This window comes from Pararge aegeria, chromosome 4 (assembly GCF_905163445.1).
Source record: "Pararge aegeria chromosome 4, ilParAegt1.1, whole genome shotgun sequence".
Taxonomy (NCBI): Eukaryota; Metazoa; Arthropoda; class Insecta; order Lepidoptera; family Nymphalidae; genus Pararge; species Pararge aegeria.
Window position 1 is genome coordinate 11213261 of NC_053183.1, and position 21370 is coordinate 11234630.

Below are 21370 nucleotides of genomic sequence, written 5' to 3' on the forward strand. Positions count from 1 at the left end.
GCAGAGTCATCGTCATCGGACTCACCGAGGCTATCCTCTGAACTATCTTCATTAACGCGAATAGTGAATTCTTCTGTTACCAAATCCACGACACAGTCACTCATTGCATATTGCTCTTCTATATCCTTCACCTTTTTGCATAATTTTTGCCAATCCCATGCACCCATCAATAAAACTTTTTCTTGAATTAGCTCTATACATTTAGTAGGCAGCAAAAATGTGAAATGGAGTGTTCCATTTCACATTTTTGCTGCCTACATATTGTTTTATATCGGACCATGCAATTTCGATAGGATTTTGATCTGGGTGGTATGGTGGTAGTCTCAGCACTTGATGGCCTTGTTCAGCTAGGATTCGGTCAATCGAAAATGTTGTGAATCTTTTCTTGTTTGCCTTTATTAAATTGTATAACTGAGGTTTTAGAAGTGATTCCTCATACTGTATGCCTTTATCAGTGAGCCAAGCCTGCATGTCAGCTTTCTTTGAATTAGAGGTTGGTGCGAGATCCCACTGTTTATTATGATAGGACGCGTTGTCAACTACCACGACGCTATTGGGTGGTAGGTTGGGCAATAACTGAGTTCTGAGCCATTTTTCATAGTTCTCGTAATTCATGTTGTCGTGGTAGTCGCCTGATTTGGTACCAGCTTTAAAAGTGAGCAACGCATTGGGTATAAACCCAGTTTCAGACCCTGCGTGGACAATGACAACTCGCTGTCCTTTTGAAATTGGTTTTTTGAGGCCCATACAAGAACCATCGGTCCAGGATTTTCGAGAACAGTGCGATGAATCTACATAGGATTCGTCCGTATATACAATAGGCCTTCCCTCTTGACGATATTGTTTTATTTTACGTAGATATTCTATGCGTTGAAAACGTATATTTGATGTTTCAATCAACACTTTCCGATTGTTTTCGGTGTTTTTCCACCGAAATCCCAAACCCTTAATTATTCGCCGAAGACTTCGTTCTGAGCCGTTGAAATTTATGTCTTCCTCTAGTTTTTGTTTCAGCTTTCCGACGGTAGGAAGTTCATTTTTCATTTCAAGTTTTGTGAAAATTATGAATGCACCTCTTTATTACTCCTTGGTCGAAGTTATCAATATTTGTGACCGGTTTTGTTCTGGAACGTTTTTTGCCAGGTGTTCTGAACACTGTGATTAAATCGGAACTACTGGCTTGATTGGTGATATTCCTTACCGTTGCTATTGAAGTTTTTGTAGACTCTGCTGTCCTTTTTTGGATTTTCCCTAAGTCACTGATTAAACTATTTAATTTCATATTTTCTGCCTTAATAACTTCTGTAGTTTGTTTCATCTGGCTGCTGCTGTCGGAATGGCTGAGTAAAATACTCGTAGCGTCGTCTATCTCACGTTTAATTTGTTGTAAAAAAACAATTAATTCCTTAGACTCTTTTTTCAAAAAACAATGCACGTCATACACCATTTTCCGAGCCTGTCTTCTCAAAACAGTATTATATCTTTTAGGCATATTCAACAGTGAATATAATAAAGTCACAAACAAACCAAATTAACAAACTTAAACTTAACAAACAGCAACAACAAAAATTAACAGATATAACAATACAATTAAACTTAACAAAGAGCAACAACAAAAATTAACAGATATAACAATACAATTTAGAACGCGACTGTACACTGGAAGTGCGCGGGGCGTCGTATCGGTCCGGGGGACGGAATGCGACTGGAGAACCAATCTGCGCGTGCAAACGATACGCACGCCCGCCCCGCAACCCGCTTTTCCCCCATGATACCTTATTTTCGACTTCTGCGCAATGAAGGTCACCGCTAGAGTTTCGTGCCGCTACTTGTACACTCGACGCGTTTTCGAATATGCGGGCAATTATGAAACTTATTTCAATTTAATTTTTTCTTTGCAATCGAAATATAATCGTTAACGATAATATTGAAAATTAAGTTTTACTCTCCCGGGTCAGAAAAAAATTTATAACGAATAAAAAATTGGGAAGTATATTTATTTATATCATGAGATCTCTTTTATACGTACGTACGTACGTAAAATAACATTAAAAGATTTATGTGGCTTCATTTTTGATGTTTACATACACTTTAGTTTTGTTTAATGAAAATAAATTATTAGCTACTACTATGAATTAATGTTTAAACTGCATTTTCACATTCAGCCGCTATTTATTTGGTTGGATAAAATTATTTTCGTTAGGCAAACCACTGTAGTAATAATTCATTTTTCTGAGTTTTGATTTATCGATTGATTGGAAGTAATAATAAAATAGATATACGACTTGAGATAAAGTGCGTTTCTGACTTATATAACTGCAACAAGAACAAATACCAAGCAATATTATTTTGATTAAAATTCATAGATAGCATAGCAGTTGACAATAACAGTTATAAAAATTTAGCACAACAGTATAATTCGTTAAAAAAATAGCAGTTATGCCCACCTATACTAAGAAAAACATATCGGACACCAGTGAATGAGATGGTATTGCCATAGTATGCATTTTACTGCATTCTCCGTATTCTTCCAAACTTCATGGGCTGTTCACGGTAAAGCCCCTATGACATGTCAAAGGTTTATTATTCTCTGTAATCTTTGATCCAGTTGATCACCGAATTCACATTACTATAAAAAAAAAAAAAAAAAAAGCTGAGTTCCAAGAATTCCATCTTTTATTTAGTTTTGTTTTATTTTGTAGGTAGAACTTATTTGTTTGTTTGAAGGATGGGTTGTTTTTGGTCCAGTGAGGTAAGTACCTGTATAGTTCTTGTAGGTACCATGTTTATTTAACCTTTAAAAGCGCCTTATAAGTTGTTTTAACTTTTATCTATTGATATAAAATTAATGTTATTTTTAGGGTCGTGAACATTGTATGCACTGTAATCGCCGAGATGTAAACAATTTAGTAATTATAGACCATGTCTGTGAGATTTGTATCAATAGAGCTACCAGAACTTCTTATGTACGTATGTCCTTTTCATACTATAACAAGTTTTAATTTGATTTTTTTAAAATCATTATCTTTCTTTAGTCACCACCTGGACCCAAATTTGGGGAATACCGCTGTAACTCCTGTCGACGATTCTGGAGCAGTCGTTGGTGCTGGCCAGATAAATATCAGATGTGTAAACAGTGTAAGAAACCTACACTGCCCTTTAATTTTGTAAGTTTTTAGGTAACTTTTTGAATCGTTTGTCCCGGGGACATAGGTAATATTTATATCCAAAATTTGATTGAATCTAAGTGTTCATATTCTAACTCAATCTAGACCAGTCCTGAATTATCAAAATATGTAGATTATTTTTATCCGTATATGAATTTTTGATAATTCCGATTCAGACTCGTCCAAGCGCACTAGAAAAAGAACAAATGACGCGTAACAAGCCGTCTTATTTCATCAAATTTATAAAAATAAACAATTCGTTAAAAATGAAAAAAAAAACGATTATTAGATTATACTATATTAGATAGATATACCTAGTGTTGTTACTATATTATCGAGTTTCATTCGTAACTTTTTTTCGGAAACTACCATGTTCCTCATAAAAAGAAAAGCAGTCGGTTAGGAAAAGTGAGTGTGGAATGCACAATGCACATCTCAAAATAATCCAATTCAGGAAGGGCGATATAAAAACCCACCTAGTTTATAACCTACATACATGGTTATATACTGGTCGCCTGAATTCTCGGGTAGTTCGCGAACGACCTAGGTGGGAAAGCGCTCCTTTTCGTGAACTATGCGAACTAGTTCATTGAAAATCCCGCTCTTAGTTCTTTTTATATTTCTTGTAACGTCCACTTTACTAGACAGTGGCGCTATGTGACCAAACGAGTTATTTCCTTGATATTTCGATATCGATACTAAACAACTTTACATACCTACCCATGGTTGAAATTTTATCAAATTATTATAAATTATTACAAAAAAAGAAGTAATGTACTAATAGAACGAACTAATTCATCTTTGGGTTATGAACTAAATAGAGCGCTCTCTGTGGTGACCGGTTAGGCCCAAGACTACGCCTGATGATATAAATGGCGTAAAAGTCTGTTAAACTGGATCTAAAAATTTAAATAACTTCCAACCAACCTTATACTTGCTATTCAGAATAGAAGTGCTGCACGTTTAGTTAGGCACAATATCGTTACATTTGACCAGACTACCTTTTATGGTCTCCGGAAGCGCAGAGGTCTGCTCGCAAAGCGCGTTCGGAGACCACGCGCCACATCATGCATTTACCATTGCACAATAGTTTTGCAAAATATGCGTGCCCAAATTGGATTATGGAATGATTGAATAAATGATGATTAGTCAAGTTATCAAGGATTTAAAGATTACCTACTATAAGACCGTTACTTTTGTCCAGAGGCTCTTTTTATATAGTTCTTGTTTTCTACTAATTGACCGATTTTATATTCAAATAGGTGGAAATAATTATTTTATAATATGAACGCGTTATACTATTATAATTAAATTATAGCCAAGGTTTTTAATGCACGACGCTACATGTGCTCAAGCATACCTATGTAGCGGCCGCCCCTTACATGTGAGAATTAGCCGAATTTGTGAATGACGTGCAATGAGGCCCGCGAGATCTGCGAAGGTATAATGCAACAAAGCGATTGAATAGAATTGAGTCCCTCCTAATGCTGCGCGTTGGTTTAAAAGTTTCACCTCTATATCATGCACGGTAGGTAAACGCAGTTTTGTTTTTAGCGATAAACAATAACTTGCTGTTTTCTTTCAGAGGGATTTAAAACCGACTGATACAACAAATGCAAATGAGGATGGTAAAGAACATGCAATAGAACTTTGTCAGATGTGTCAACAGCTAGGGTATTCGTGTAAGAATTTTGGAAAAAAATATAAACCTGCATCATGTAACTCAAAAAAAACAAAGCAGTTCAAAAGTAATTACTCGCACCGTAAACAATGGTGATACTTTAAAGCATTTTTTCATATTTCATTTACATCTACCTTTACTATAATGAGTATAGCGATAAGTTTAGATATAATGAATTACTTGAATATCTATAAACTTTTTTTATATGGAAAGGAAAATAAAATTATTCAGGAAACTTATGTTTAATTTTGAGATTTTCTTTTTGTTATAAACAGATTCCTTATTATATCAGTGAATGTTTTATGTTTGAATTTCCTCATTAATATCTGTGGCAGATCATCAGAAAGATTCTCTTTCTTCTCAGCCATGTAAGCAAAGAGTGGTAGAAAAATTGTTGCCAGTTCTTCAACGTCGCTTTCCTTTGCAACATTTCCAATTATTGCAAACTTATCAAACACAGTTGTCACTTGACTATCATTAAGTGGCATTTTGAAAAATTTGTACTGAAAAAAAAAAAACAAAAATATAAATTATAATTGTTGTCGAACCAGGTAATTGATACTTACTAGTATTTACAGCACAAAATTTTGCTACGTTATGTTTCCCTAGTTTGTATCGTGGCGTGGCGTATTATTCCCCTTTTTCAAATGAAATAGGCAATCGGACAGTAACTTAAAATGTATTTATATAGAATGTTCGTAAGATCAAACTATTGTATAATTTTAAATGAAGAAATATAACTATGAAAAATAATCTTATTTTTAATCTGTGGTTCACTCTTAACGAAAAACGGGTATATGCACGTGACGTCATCTGTGTATAAAATATAAATTCAAATTCAAATATTTTTTATTCATGTAGACCTTATTACAGGCACTTATGAAGCATTCATACATTTGACATGTTACACTATTGTTAGTGATGGTGATAACTGCATTCGTTAACTTAAAACTAAAGCTAGCAAATTAAATATAAGCAATATAACCCGATAGCGTTTTTTACACGATCACTTTCTTTTAATCTAAATAAAACAGGAAAAGCATTTAAAGGTAATAGAAGTATTAATAACTAAATCATCCTCATAAAAGTAAATCGAAGAAATTCGCTATTTCGCCTTGCCAAGTTTAACAATTTTATTCTTATTTCCTGGAAACTAGTAATAAAAACTATTGTAATAACAGAAGTATTTGTAAAATGCGTACTCAACACCAATGATATGATTTTTGATCCATTGCTATTGAAAACCAATCTTTTCACTCGTATTATTTACACACAGATAACGTCGCGCGGGTTGATGACTACCAATTCAGCATTTGCTTTAATTCTAAAGCCAATGTTAAAACTTACCCTTGTGGTAGCAACAAAGTTTTTCATACAGTACATCAGACATGCTTTTGTAGACTCTGTGTTATTTGATTTTTCCGCTACACATAATAATAGTAGTGCGTCATGGAATATATCTAATATTTTAATGTTTCCAAACACTGTGCAGAGACTGACCCATATGTGGTACCATTCTTGTAGTATAGTGGAACTAAGCGTCTACAAAAGAAAACGTTATAGAAGATAAATAAAAGGACAGTTTAAAAGACGTAGCTTAAAGGTCGTGGACATGTCGTATTGATTTAAATCGAATATTGCTATTTCGGAAGAAGATGAGTTATGAATTCTCTAAGCCCCGACTAGCTATTTAGTTTTCGCATGTAAAATAATTTTGATAGCCTAGACCAGAAGTTCCCAAGTTTATTAAGCCAGCGGTGCACTTTCAAGTCAAGTAATTTATCACGGCGCCCGCGCTCTAAATCTTGCTAGTTACAATAGAGAGGTACTTGTTAGTTTGGCAGATATTCGCAAGAAATAAAACATCATTATGAAACTAATAAAACAATATTAAATAATTAAATTTAACAAAGAATTAAGAATAATAACAAAAGCATGGTGATCTCCACACAAGTTTTCAGTGTGGAAACAGCCGGTGACACCACTACAGAAGATTTTCACAAAATTATTTTTCTTGATGTTTTGAAGTGCAGTATAGTATAGGAGCACCTCGCGGTGCTTCTTTGTACTTTCGACGACGCCCAGATTGTTTCTAAGCCCTGGCCTAGTGGATAAACCTTAGGCTTCAGGAGGACTGTGTACAATATACAGCACGCACCTTTTCAAAATTACATGCTTTTTACATAATTAAATATCACTTGAATGAAAACATCCTAAGGAAACTTGCATGGCTGAGAGTTACCCATAATGCTCTTAAAGGCGTGTGGAGTAGCAACTATCAATCCACACTGGGCCAGCATGGTGGACAACGGCCCTAACCCTTTCTCTTTGTGAAACGATTTTTTATAAATACCAACGTTTTGATGGATGCTTGTTACTCAATCATGCCAGACAAATCTGGATGAATATCAGCATAGTGATTATTATAGTCTGATCTAACACATAGGCCGCTTTTTATTCCGGAAATATGTATGGTTCCCGTGGGATGGTTTTGTTTTTGATTATCAAAGAAATGAGATTTTTTTTGGTATTTCAGGGATCATAAGAGTAACAAAGGTATACAAAATTTCCTAGCAAACAAAGTCGCGGGAAAACGTTTGTATAATATATACCTTATTTAGATTAGTGTAAGTTAACAATACCTGTGATAGCCACAAGGACAAATGTTCCATATCCATTTCTTTGTGTATATGCATTCCGCTGACAACTTCAACAAATGTGTTTCCCGGAGGATTCCAGAGCAGTCTAAAGTAATACATGTTTAAAGGATTTATATTTCTTAATTTGCTTTTTAACCATGCACATTCTTTCTCTGTAATGAAATGCAATATTTTGAAATTAATATAAAAATTTAGTCATTATTATATGACAACACAAGATTTCAGATCACTGAATAATTTTATTTTCCTTTGTTTGATATATGCAGTTTCTTTGAGGCGGCTAAGCTTTACTATTGTATAGGGGCAATAAGGATTGGAAGATATGGTGCATGTTGAAAAGATGAAATGCTTGAAGTCTTGAAAAGGCTTCAAATTAAAGAAGGATTTAATGTTAAAATATACAAGGATCTAAAATACAACCAATATAGGTAAAAATTGGTGAAATATGTTTTAGTAGGTAAACTTTACTTATAATTTCATGCAATCATTATGGGCTAGATAATCTTCAATCAGAATACATGTTCAAAACTTTTTTTCTAATATTAAAATCCATAGTATGAAGTTTTGTCCTTAAATTCTTAAAATTGGAGCACCTTCAAGAGTTTAAGACTAAGGACATGGGCTCTTCTTGCCTAGAAGGCACCCAACCTAGTTTTTTTTTTTAAATATATATTATACTAAACCAAATTTCAGAACTGGTGAAATGTGATTTTTTATAACACACACATCTCTCCAGCTAATAGAGTGCTTGGCCAACTCATTGCTTATGGGAGATATGGATTAATATCTAAGTGACATCTATTGGGAAAATTAGAGTCATCTGTTGGGAAAAGCTTCCAGATTGAATTAAGTGCAAAAATAATTACCTGTCAGGTCATTAGTATTTAAAGCTGCCTGTAGCTGCAACACAAGCTCTAAGGTAGATGGAGCTTGTGGAACATAGGTATTCATCTTCCAGCGGACAGTATCAAGCACTTGAGCCAGCATAGCCAGAGTAGGAGCTCTGTATTCTTTTAACTCATCAATTCTGTATGCTGCCCGTAAAAGCCTACATTGAATGCAGATTTGAGTTATGTTCCTGTTTAAAAGGCCACTGTGCAAGTTTGGCATTATTATTAACAGTAGTAACTTTGGACCGGGTATAGCATCTGACAATTTTAAGTTTTTTAAAAAATTTATGAAATTCTTTTGCTTGTTTTCATTATCTAGAAAATACGAAATTATTTCCTTAGTTACTAATATTATACAAGGTTCTGTCTCCTCCTTGTAGTAATGCTTAGAATACTTTTCTAAGCATTTCATGACTTTGACCATGATATCTGTTTCGTGCAAGTTTTCACTTGCCAGTTGAAATATTTTGCTGAACACTTTCCTAGGGTTTTGTAGGAATACAATTAATATATCAAATAGATCTGCCTCTGGAGAAATAATAAGTTTATTGAATATTTCTGTTATCATGTTGTCAAATTCTGTAGTTTGCAAATTATCATTGAACATTCCATTACTGTAATGTTCACCAACTATTTCATGCTTATTGCAACAAGTACAGCGTTGAAATGCTTTGATTGCTAATAGTAATAACAGTTCTTTGTTTTTAAGGTTATCTTTTAGGTAACTGTAAATGATTTTAAATAATTTGTAGCATTCAACTTCATTGAAGATTTCTAAATGAGAAACAATCTGCAATATCAAATTTGAGTCCTCACATAGATTATCCCTATAGATCAATGCTTTAATCCATTGAGTACTCTCAGTGTCTTCTTTATTTATTTTTTCCATTATAATAGCTGTGTCAGATTTATTGATAACTTCTGCTAAGTCCAAAGGTTTACAAGAAATTTGCTGTAACATAGCAACAACTGCATGACCGCTGATATTGTAAAGTTCAGCATGAACATTGTAACATAGCTCTCCAATAGTTTGCTGCATGTTTCTGCCATTCTCTTCAAATTCACTCCAAGCACAAAATATCTCTACACTGACTTCCATCACAAGGGTCTTACATTTATCCAGTAGAGCTTTATTACAATTGTTTATGCTTTGTAATATATCACCATTATTACATTGGCTTATAGGGACAGACAAATGTTCATTGATTACAATGCCATCTCTATAGCTTAGATTATAAAGGTCTTGGAAGTCAGATGATTTAAATTTTTGTGGGCTGATATAATAAGTGAAACACTCTGATACTAGTAACAGCATTTCATACAAACGTTTACCAATGAACTTATACTCTTCATCTGTACTCAATCTTTCCAATTTACTACTATTTGGTGGTTCAGAGAAATACTTAAGACATTTATGGAAGTTGTTGAAGCTGCGAGTTATTTCATCACCTTCTAAATTAAAAAAAAATAATCTGCATATCATTTTGTAGCATCCCAAGCTCAATAATTTTAATCTCTGTGGGCATTCTGTTGGATCAAAATACTTGAAGTGGTCTAATAAGGCCTCTGCTACCTCTAAAGATAATAGAGGGCAGGTGAAAACTATTATTTCGTAAATAAACTTATCCATGTTAAGTTTCCAAAATATTTCACACATGAGGCATTTTGATACATTAGGTATGGTCCAAATAAGAAAAGCAATTCCATCCAAATCAACCAGTTCTTCTAGAATTGGTAGATCGGAGTTTAGACAAATATACAACGCAAACTTGCGCAAGATTTGAGTATTTTCATCAGAAACTCGATCCTCTAGTATGTACCTCTCTTTTTGTAAAAAATTTCGCAAGCTGTCTACCACATAATCTATTTTCTCTTCATTGCCTGCAAATTAAAAACAGATAATAATCACATTATGTAAAATGAAATTTATTTTATAAGTGGAAAACTTTCTTTCGGCTTACCTCCTCGTTCTTTCAATTTAGAAAAAGAGTAAAGACTGTCTACTGTTATTACAATTCCTTGAAAAGCAGACAGTGCTGGAGTAAACTCCATATTTTAAGGTGGTTCGTCTACTGAGTATTTTATTGTTTAAAATTTGTAAAAGTTTGTATTACAAATAAATTTAGAATATTTTCGGGAAGAATAATGACAAAAATATAATTCGATCAAAATCTAAAAGACATGACAGCATTGACAGACACGTCAAAAAAATAAAAATATATATTTTTTTTCCTTTATTTCTTATAGGGAAAGGCATAGGTATATCACTGTTCAGCCGTATTTTCATATCTTATTTGATTTTAAAGCCACATGGCTTTAGTGTTTAATATTGAAATTAAATGTCATTGAAAGACGTAAAGCTAAAAATAAGAAATGCCAAACTTAAAAGATTCCATAGTCGTCTTCACATTCATTTTCCATTTTAAAGTCGCTGTCAATGAGGATATAAACAATACACCTGATGTTTATATTTCACCCTAATTCCTCACCAAATTAAAATATTCGTTATTCATGTAGGCTATCACAGGCTTCATACATATTTGTTTCACATTATTGTGAGGTGACGGTGACAAGTAAATTCGTTTACTTAAACTATAAGCTAGGAGGGTTCCGAATGTTCCTTTAAATCAATATTTCTGTAAATTTTCTGCATACTGACTCTCACTGACCTCTACTATAATAGTATTAGTAGGACGACAACTAACAGAAGTATCGCGTTTAAATGTTACGAGAAAAGCTGAAGAGAAATATTTCTCTGATAATAAAAAAGTAAACACCGGTGTGCCGCAGGGAATTACACATTTTGTGGGATTTGCATGCCTCAAAATGGGCTAAAACATTGTTCTGTATAATTTTTTTAACATCTGTAATTTCACATGTTTTTTGCAAATAAATGATTATTATGATTATGATAATTCCTCCAAGTGTAGGTAAAAACAATAATAAAAATTATAAAAATCCAAGCGAAACACGGTTACCTGCGCGTGACGTCATCTCTGTGTAAGCATCATTACTGATCATTCTTTCTTTTCAGCTAAATACAACTGAAAAAGAATTTAAAGATAATAAAAATATTAAAAATCAAATAATCGTCAGAAGCAAAGCGGCATAGCGCATTGGGTAGGAACTCGACTTCACTTCTGGGGAGCAGAGTTCGAATCCTAGCATGCACCTCTAACTTTTCTAAGTTATGTGCGTTTAAGTAATTAAAAAGAACACTCGCTTCGACGGCGAAGGAAAACATCGTTAGGAAACCTGCATGCCTGAGAGTTCTATATAATGCTCACAAAGGTATGGTGGACTACGGCCTTAACCCCTTCTAGCTTCTTCTAGGAGGAGACCTGTGTCCTGTAGTGGGCCGGTAATGGGTCTATATGATGAATTGTCAGAAAAGAAAATAGGAGAAATTGCAGACATTCCTTCGCTATTTCGTCTTGCCAATTTCCTTTATTTATTTCGTATTTCGTGGAACAATAATTACCTAATATTTCATTTGGAGTAAAAACAGAAGTATTTGTTTAATGCGGTATACACACCACAGAAATGATTTTTGATCAATTTCCATTATTTGGAGATTTTAAAAAACAATCTGTTCTCTTGATCGCTTTATTTGCACACAGGTGAAATCACGCGGTTTAATGAGACACGTTGCACGTTTACACGGCAATTTTAAAGATATATTTTTAAAGTCTGCTTTGCCTGAAAGCGGGCATCGGCGTAAGTGCATAATTGGTACGCAGCGGAAAAAGTAAAATGCATGATTATTTATTGTATTCTTGGTAATACAATAAATAATCATGCAATAGGCAATGCTTTCCCACACATCCTAAATGTCGAGATTTTAACCCCTTTCATCCATGTTCAAATCCACGCTTTTGTTCTTTTATTATTTTATAATCCCTTAAAAGTTAACCCTAAACTGCAATTTTACCTAGTAGTTATTAAGTGCAGAAAAATATCTGAAATCTACACGTTGAGATCTTTCATTTGATATAAAAAAAAATATTTATAAATATTCATATACATTTCTCCCAAATATTTTTGTCTTTGCATACTTAAATCTTAAATCCAAAATTTCGGATATTATATTAATTTTTGGTTTATCTATCACCAAGATAGAATACCAAACACCCCATTTATTAAAATCGGTCAGAGAAAAAAGTTAGGACTCACAAAAGGTGCATTGCAAGGTCATAGACAAACAGTCATTTCTTTTATATGAATAGACTTTTGGAATTAACAGGTTGGAGTACTTTCATTTGATACCAAATTTGGAACATTTATCTCAAATATACTTTTATTCTTGGCCTAATTCGTGGTCGGGTAAACATGTAGGTACCTAATTTTGAAGGAACTTAAATTATTCGACTGTTGTGTGTTTACTGTTTATTTTTTATTTTCATTTCCAAGTTGTAAAGATTTATTTTAGCGCTTGAAAAATGTGGGTCTATTTTAAGAGCCATTTTGTACATCTGCTTCGCTAAATCATGCTTTCTCCAGCGGTGGTATAGTACTCCTGTAAAAAAATAATAACTCTTTTATTTGTATTAAATAAGTTACGACGATACCAGCCTAGTGTTAGGGCTGCTTTTGGGGACTGAGTTTGATCGCTGGGACGCACCTCTAACTTTACACACACCTAAGTTATGTGGGTTTTTAATTTAGGCAATTTAAATATCACTTGCTTTTACGGGGATGGAAACTATCGTGAGGTAACCTGCATACTGCGTTCTTCATTACGTTCTCAAAGGCGTGCGAAGTCTACTAATTCAATTACTCTGCTTGAACCTTCACTGATGGTTTGAATATTGCCGACTTTGTCCTTTATGTACATGTATGAATCCTAGGTAAAACATATAAGTACCTATAGATACATTTTAAAGAAAAAGGGCTACTTGGAAACCATGACGGAGTTAATCAAATCCTTGTTTATAATTTCATAAATTAAAAAAAAAAACATACCGAGATTCGCATAATGGATGGCCTGTACACGTTCTTTAAATAAAGCAATTGCCTGGTGAAAATACTTTTCTGCTGTCGTGTATTGCTCGTGTTTGCCATATATATTTGCAATAGCAAAGTAAATTGATGGGCTGTTGGGAAGTTCTGCGAGAGCTTTAGGTATTATTTGGAGAGCTTTCTGAATTTGATCTGAAATAGAGGAGGAATATGAAACAAAATTCAAAGCCAAAATTTACTTTTTATTATTTATAGAAGGCACTTTTGATACGTACCTGCGTATAATTTTTTAACATTGTAGCGTGATGATCTTGATAAGAACATTCGTAGACTTAAAAGTAACGCTATGATAGTTCCAAAGGCCATAATCTAAGAATACGATAACATACGTAGCTCTAGCCGGGTTAAAACGCTTCAACGAAATAAAAAGTACCTAATGGTAGTCAGAGAATAAATAAATAAATATACTATAACAAAAAAAACACATCGACATCTAGCCCCGAAGTAAGCGTCGCTTGTGTTATGAGTACTAAGATAGCTGATGAATATTTTTACGACTGTATTATACATATAAACACCCAGATACTGATAAACATTCATGTTCATCACACAAGTCACCAACGGTCTTGGACTCAGAAAGACGGGTCGCTGCCCTCTGCGCCAATCGGCTGTCAAATGTCAATTACATAAGTATACACATGAAAGATTTTAACTAGTACTACCTACTTGTATTATCCAATAGTGCTAACAAGTTGGTCCAAGCAGAAACATGCTTCGGATTTGAATTGATTGCTTGATACCAGTTATCCATTGCCTCATTGGTTCTGTTCGTTTCTAGATACTGAAACAAACACTGTTGTTTATTGGAAAGTATTAAGCGATCGTGTTGTCTTATTTTGTTTTGCATATATAATGAATGTGCAGATATTGCAATGCAACTTTTTAAAGTCATTCTGGATACCTAGTGTGTTATTTTCTAAACGATATTCAATACTGTTTCCTAGACTGTTTTCCTGATTAACTAGATGGCGCTCTTTCGATTCCATACTAATCGTAGTTAACTTTCACGCTATCGAATAAGTAAACGTGGGTAGCAAGACGCACACTGGACACCACGTAATCAATATGATGGACTTTAATTTAAGATTAGCACGCTCGCTAGTCTCGTCAGTTATAGTGGAAAAAATCTTTTTACCATTATATAAAAGCCTTAAAGTCCGATCAACTGAAGTGAATATAGAGTAGGCGCGGGAGTGGAGTCGTTCGCGCAGATTGTGTCAAGTACCTACCTTATATGTTAATATGGTCGTTTTTAAACTGATGCGAATCGTCGCGAAACTAAAGCGCGAACGTGTCCTATCTATCTGGATTCTTCTAGTTCTTCTTTTGTATTAAAAATAAATAGGCATTTCTAGAACCAAGAATAAAACGAGGTAAGTCGCGTCATTGCTTCAATTTGAGAGGCGAATTGCTCTAAATGGTGCGGCAGTTACCTTAGTTTGATCAGGCCTTTTGCCAGTTTTCACTAAAGCTAGGAATCGTCTTAATCGGATGCCTAGTGATTTAAAAACACGTTTCACAAACTCTTATGTGAGGTCCAAACACGTTAGGCGCCGTCTTAAGTTGCGACACCGATTCGGCGGATCGTAAAATTTAGGGGACTCGTAAACTGACACTTGACAGATTTAAAATATATAAATTCGGTTTTATTTCAATAACCTTAAAACAAAATATGTAATAATAAGTGTTATATTTTAACTGCCACTAGCGCCACACGTTTGGACAACATCTTTACAAATGTAATTCCAATAAGTAAAAATATAGTTAGTAAATTAGATTCTAGTCCAATTTCAATTACTTCAATTTGAAAATGTGGAGAATAATGTTTCCGAATAATTGTTTTAAAAAAATAGACTTTTCCACTTAATATATTAATTACCAAATTTCCTAAATTATAAAAACAATCAGGATAGTTTTTCCTATACAGTAATGCTGTTTTGTAAGCTCTCTGAGATTCTTCGAAACGTCCAGTGTTTGCTAATACTATGCCAAGATTCATCCATGCCGCCGGGAAATCTTTTCTGGAAAAACACATGACAGTTAGCTATAACGATTAATATCATCGTTTGTTATTTTAATATTAGTGACACGTATTTTGCTGATTTTTATTTTGATATTATATGTATCGCTTGCATTGACTTACTTGTGATAAATAGCTTTTCTTAAATAAGTTTCCGCTTCAGAGTATTTTTTTTGATTTTTTAATAAATTTGCTAAATTGTTCATTGCCTGATAGTATTCCGGATATAGTCTGTAATCATTTCTAGTATATATTTACAGGTCACACAGGAGCTTTTTATATAGGTATAAATGTATGTGCGCGTAGATTTAATAAGTGAACGTAGGTAAGCTATACGGCGTAAGAGTCTCTGCTGCAATAAAACTGCTTTAATTTTTTACAAAGTTATGTAGTAGTTTTATCTTACCTTATCGCTTCTTCATATTCATCCATAGCCCAACTTGTATTTTGTTTGGCATCAGCGACTTTAGCGACATTATAACGTACTTTGGCGTTCAAAGGACAAACAGTAAGCGCGTTTGTAAAGAGCTTGTATTCGTTCTGCCAGTCGTACGCTCTTAGCCAACTTTTAATGCCGTAAATTGATATAATGTATAGAAAAACACTAATCACTATCTGTAAGTCAATTTTATGTTTTAGAGCATACCCTAACGCTCGCATGACGTTGCTTTTGCGTTTACACAACATTATACCTTCACAACGCAACTAGTTTTAGGTCGCAAAATCTATACCTACTACAGATTTTTGTGTTACAAAATCTATACATTGAAAAGTAAGCGTAATTCGCTATGCTCCGTGCGTAGGCACGAGTATCTTTACGGCGTTTCATTTATTAAATCTTTGTAAAAACAACACCCAAAGATCTGATCAAATAAATATTTTTGTGAATGAATAAAGAATAATCAAACTTTAATTTATGATAGCATTTATCGAGATCCATACTGTGCTAGTAATTCCTTTGAGTCAAAGTCAAAGTAAAAAATATATTTATTGAAGTAGGCTCATAGATGGCACTTATGATGCGTACATTGCATACATGAGAAATGTGTACATTGTAGAGAGAGTGAGATATATTCGTAAACATAAAACTAAGAGTTTTCCAAACATGCCCTGGTGTAAGAAGGCCCCAACGAACTTAGCCGGGTGCTTGTTTTGTTATCACCATCTCACATTGTCATTTAAAATTATTAGAAGAGCAATCTGGTTAGAGCAATAATTCACACCCAAGCTTTTTTATCGATTGTAGAACTTTATACTATAGTAGCATTTTACTTTTCTATAAGCTTACATTTGATACAAATTTTGAACTTTTTAAGAGACATCTCCAAGATGTCAATGGGTAGTATATTGTAAAATAGTATGCAAACTTGTATCTTTCTATCTTTTAAACGAATTATTAATTTTATGTAGTATATTGCGATGCAAGTTTATCCTTACCATGAGTTCTAATGCTCAAATTATTGCAGTTACATTTGTTGTTAAATTTAGAAATGTTTTATGAACATGAAAATGTAATGTATAAATTTTCAAATAGGTATGTAAATACACTTTCACTACTTTAAAAATCTTTAAATTAATCACTCAATGGCTCTCTCAGACCCATTTTGTAGATCGCACGAACAGCCCACTTCTGCAGTATAAAAATAGTGCTAATTTAAGCAGCATAACCCCATAGTAAAATTCCATATGACATAATGCGGTGAAAGTAACTAAAATAGACTGGCAGTTTCTATATCCGTCGTAAGGCGTTTTTTTTTTTACCGCATAGACAGCAGAAATAAGGCTAATGTAAAAAAGGAACAGAAATGGTCCCAGTAGACCCAATAGACCCTCGTGGGACACCTATTTTCATAACTGATCAATTTAGTAAAGCTCGTTTTGCTCTTAATTTCAACAGATGGCGCTGTTTTTTTAAAGGTGTATTGATTCACTCTTAATATAAAGCAACGCCAGTTGATGTAAAAAATCGAGTGAATCCTCAACTTCCTTTGAGTTATGCGCTATCTTACATGAACTGAATTTTTTAAAATATATTTGAATACCTTACACGAACCTTGTGATTTATTTTGTTGTGTTGTAATATTTTACCCAATCCAATAGCAATAAATAAGCAATATCCTATAGATGGAATGTATAAAATTCTTTCTGCAATCACAAAACCAACTGGAAATACAATATTTGTTGCTGGTAGAAATGGTATTAACATGAACGATGTTGCCAGTAATGAGATTCTGAAAGAAAAATAACTCTTATTATAAACTTAAGACTTTTATAACCGAAGAGATAACAACATTAAAAAAAATACACTACAGCAGTCAACAATTATAATATCGTCCCCATGGAGCGAAAAGTCACCAAGTCCCGTAATGGCGATTTTCATTTATAAATGCTATTTATTTACAATTTTGTTCTCTGTCGTAGTTATTGTTTAATTAAATGCGGCAATTAATAAATAAATAAATATACTACGACAATACACACATCGCCATCTAGCCCCAAAGTAAGCGTAGCTTGTGTTATGGGTACTAAGATAGCTGTTGAATATTTTTATGAATATAATACACATAAATACTTATAATATACAGATAATAGCCCAGACACTGAAAAACAATCTTGTTCAACACACAAACGTTTTCCAATTGTGGGAATCGAACCCACGGCCTAGGACTCAGAAAGCAGGGTCGCTGCCCACTGCGCCAGTCGGCTGTCAATTAAGTAAGTCTACCCATCGGGACCTGTGGAAATCAAGTCTACCAAGTGGAAATACAATATTTGTCGCTGGTGGAAATGGTATTAGCATGTTCTCAGAAAATTAGATTCTGGAAGAAAAATAACTCTTTTTATAAAGATTCCTCCGCATACCATTCCGTTTTCAACAAGAGTGGTATACTTGAGACATTTCCTCTTTACAAAAGAAAAAAGATGTACATTTGGATGCTACGGGCAGAGCTAGTCGAATTAATAAGCAATTGAGAATTTACCTTTTACTAGATTTTTTATATTTTCCACCAATCACTGCTTTTATATATAAGAATATATACAGGTACATGATTAATACAAACAATATTCTGAAGTCCAATACATTGTTTATGAGAGGTATACATCCCATTGACCAGTCGTAGCACAGCCACTGAGGCCAGATGAGTAGCATAATATTAAAAAAATAAATATAATTGTAGGTTGCAATCTGAAACAATTAATCATAATACATTGTTGAAGTCATGTTACGGATTAGGGATGATGAAAAAAATTTAATTCGATCACTTTCTTGGTTAACCATTAATTTAACACTGTTTTTCGTAACAAATCTTAACCACCAAATAGGAAAGTAATTTCTTGAAAATGGAAAATAAACTCTTGAATAATTTTAATGGTTTTGATTGTGATGTTGATATTGATTTTAATATGATGAACATAAAACTTAGACAACATTATTGCACAAAGTATTTTGCCATACCTTACTAAATAGATTGTCACTAAATGCTGCAGGATTATCAGTAGGTTTGAATTCTGGTTTATTCTTTCCCATAACTGCCCATCTCGCATATAGAAATATAATCGCACACATCATGATTATGATTATTCTATAAATGCATTTTATGTCCATATGGATCATTTTGAAGATATCTGACATGTTGTATTTAACTTTTTCAAGTTTTCTTATCCTTAAGTTGATGATGACTTCATATATGCAACATACACCCTGGAAATTGTTATGATTTTTAATTCAATTTAATAAGTAGCTGCTGTTATCTTGGGCTTTTTGTAGAAGCAACCTATTGGACCTTTGATAGTATTATTTGATCATAAAATTATAGCAAGACTTATTCAGATTAAAAATATTAGGAACAGTTTCCTAAGCTATATGCCTGGTTTAAGTTTGGTATGTGGCTTACCATCCTATATTATCATATTGTTTTCAACAATTTAATGTTATTGGGTAAAAGCAGGCGTAATACTTTGCAGAATTCCATGATATCCTTTAAAAATTAAGCTTAATTTAAATGTATTATTGGAACAATTATTCATTGGTAAGTCAACATCTCCTGAGGATGAGGTTGCTCCGGTGTAGGAGTGAAACATGCATAGAAAGTATATTGCCAAAGATCTGTTTGGTGTGTAAGGAGTAAGGAAATTTTACTAAGCCAAACAGATTCTACTACCTTTTGCGGAGTATATCAACTTAAGTTTAATTTTCATACAATTTAATGTTAGGTATGCAGTGGGCTCTGTGATGGATCATAAAGATATTTTGTACTTGTGGAATAGACTAGGCTATATTAATTATCATAAGGCAAGATGGTAACATCAACATTTTATTGAAATAAAAATATTTCGCTTACCAGTATCGTCACACCATTTTCTTTAAACAGCATTGATAACCCAGCTGCTATTATGCTTATAAATAAATAAATATTCAATACATTCTTATTTTTCATTGCTCTATCATAAATAAGGAATGATAAAAGGAATGTCATAGTTGCTAACAGGTCTGATCTTCCCACAATACCAGAAACAGCTTCTACATGTACAGGATGTACGCTAAACAGCAGAGATGCAAAAAAAGGTAAATCCACTAAAATCTTATCTCCATGTTTAATATTTAGTTTTGTCCATATACAATTGTATGTTTGCCATACCAATACACAGCAGATTGCATGGCAGGCTAAGTTTGTAGCTTTAAATTGAGTAGCAGATAGTTCTTTGTTGTTAAAAATATAATTTAACCTGGAAATATAAAAATAATAGATACATAAATTTTTTTGGACTATATGAGCCTTGCAGAAATACCTAATTGTACAGCAATTTAATTAACTGTGCTCCCCTAAATACTGTCTTCTAGCACCTATAAATTTTCATGAGACTACAACATAAAAGCAGTCAACAATTATAATATTTACTAATAAATCAAACAATACAACTTTTTGTTCACTTCTGTCTTACCACTCACAAGACTTGCACATGCACACCTCCACTGTTACTTTCTTTAAATGTAGTGAGCACTTTTACATATGCTTATACATATTGAATTAAGAAAGACGCCTAGTGAAGCATGGTAGCCAAGGTATTAAAATAAATATTGCTAATGTACCTATATGTAATTATCGTCAAAGGCCGGTATGACTTGTGACTGTGGTTGCTTTTAATGTTTGTACCCCAAAAGTCATTGCTGAAGCTATCCAACCAAGACGTGGAGGTAATGTCCTTGTTTTTTACAATAGCTTCTGAATCGTCAAAAACAAAATCCCCTTGTATACTGAACAAGAAGGGTGCCGCAGACACAGAAAGGATGACCAACAGTTTAAAATACATCTCCTAATAATGTCTAAGAGACACCACAGTACAAAAAAATCTGATGGGTATGTGGTATTTTAATTTACACATAACTTTCAATAGATAACTTAGTTTTATCTCAAATTATTGATTAATTTCATTTAGCAATTTTTGTTTATATTTGTAGTTTCGTTCCCTTACTTTTTTTTTTTTTTTTTTTTTTTTTTTTTTTATGGCTTGCGTTTGTACCAATTGGGTACGATTTACTTCGCCAATGTCACGTGGTATGGAGGAGACACGCTTTTGAGAATGATCGGTGAAATATGAGGAAGACCAAATATTAATCTTGACGCATTTAAATAAGTAGCAGATTTTTTGCTTCTCCTTTATGAGTTAATTTCCAACAGAAAAACAGATAATCAGAATGTTAGTTTGTTGGAGATAGGAAGGTTCTTACATATATATTTACAACTTAATATTATTACACTTAACATATTTACATAGGAATCTACAGAATGGGCTAAACACAGACATTAACAGACACTCAACATTTAGAGGACGAGGAACTTGGACTGGGAGAACATCATAGAGGGGATGAAGGAGTTTAGGGCAAGAGAAGAGGATATGGGAGACAGTGCCTTCTTCCAAGCCACATTCAC

The 21370-nt window shown here is 33.4% G+C and overlaps 3 protein-coding genes across 6 annotated transcripts; 1 reads left to right on the forward strand and 2 right to left on the reverse strand.

Moving 5' to 3' along the window:
- The first annotated feature begins 2683 nt into the window (after positions 1-2683).
- Positions 2684-4958, forward strand: LOC120637717 (zinc finger CCHC domain-containing protein 24-like). 2 transcript variants are annotated; one of them, XM_039909676.1, is made up of 4 exons: positions 2684-2752; positions 2862-2966; positions 3036-3167; positions 4753-4958. In XM_039909676.1, exons 1-4 carry the CDS (start codon positions 2729-2731, stop codon positions 4942-4944), a joined length of 453 nt encoding a protein of 150 aa, XP_039765610.1. In that variant the 5' UTR covers positions 2684-2728; the 3' UTR covers positions 4945-4958. The 2 variants fall into 2 exon arrangements, with proteins under 2 accessions (XP_039765610.1, XP_039765611.1); XM_039909677.1 differs by lacking the exon at positions 2684-2752 and having other exon boundaries at positions 2770-2966; positions 3036-3138.
- A 113-nt stretch (positions 4959-5071) lies between these two features.
- On the reverse strand, positions 5072-10597 carry LOC120637715. Its single transcript, XM_039909675.1, has 5 exons — positions 10360-10597; positions 8375-10279; positions 7491-7660; positions 6196-6390; positions 5072-5351 (listed from the first exon to the last, which is right to left on the reverse strand). The coding sequence occupies exons 1-5, from the start codon at positions 10448-10450 to the stop codon at positions 5091-5093; spliced, it is 2622 nt and encodes an 873-aa protein (XP_039765609.1). The 5' UTR covers positions 10451-10597; the 3' UTR covers positions 5072-5090.
- A 2170-nt stretch (positions 10598-12767) lies between these two features.
- LOC120623366 (protein O-mannosyl-transferase TMTC4) lies at positions 12768-20897 on the reverse strand. 3 transcript variants are annotated; one of them, XM_039889348.1, is made up of 11 exons: positions 20530-20897; positions 19781-20165; positions 18895-19140; positions 18419-18624; positions 17491-17668; positions 15844-16052; positions 15561-15668; positions 15297-15438; positions 14084-14198; positions 13361-13549; positions 12768-12914 (listed from the first exon to the last, which is right to left on the reverse strand). In XM_039889348.1, the coding sequence occupies exons 1-11, from the start codon at positions 20748-20750 to the stop codon at positions 12778-12780; spliced, it is 2136 nt and encodes a 711-aa protein (XP_039745282.1). In that variant the 5' UTR covers positions 20751-20897; the 3' UTR covers positions 12768-12777. The 3 variants fall into 3 exon arrangements, with proteins under 3 accessions (XP_039745282.1, XP_039745284.1, XP_039745283.1); XM_039889350.1 differs by lacking the exon at positions 20530-20897 and adding an exon at positions 20382-20513; XM_039889349.1 differs by lacking the exon at positions 15561-15668.
- Positions 20898-21370: the final 473 nt, after the last annotated feature.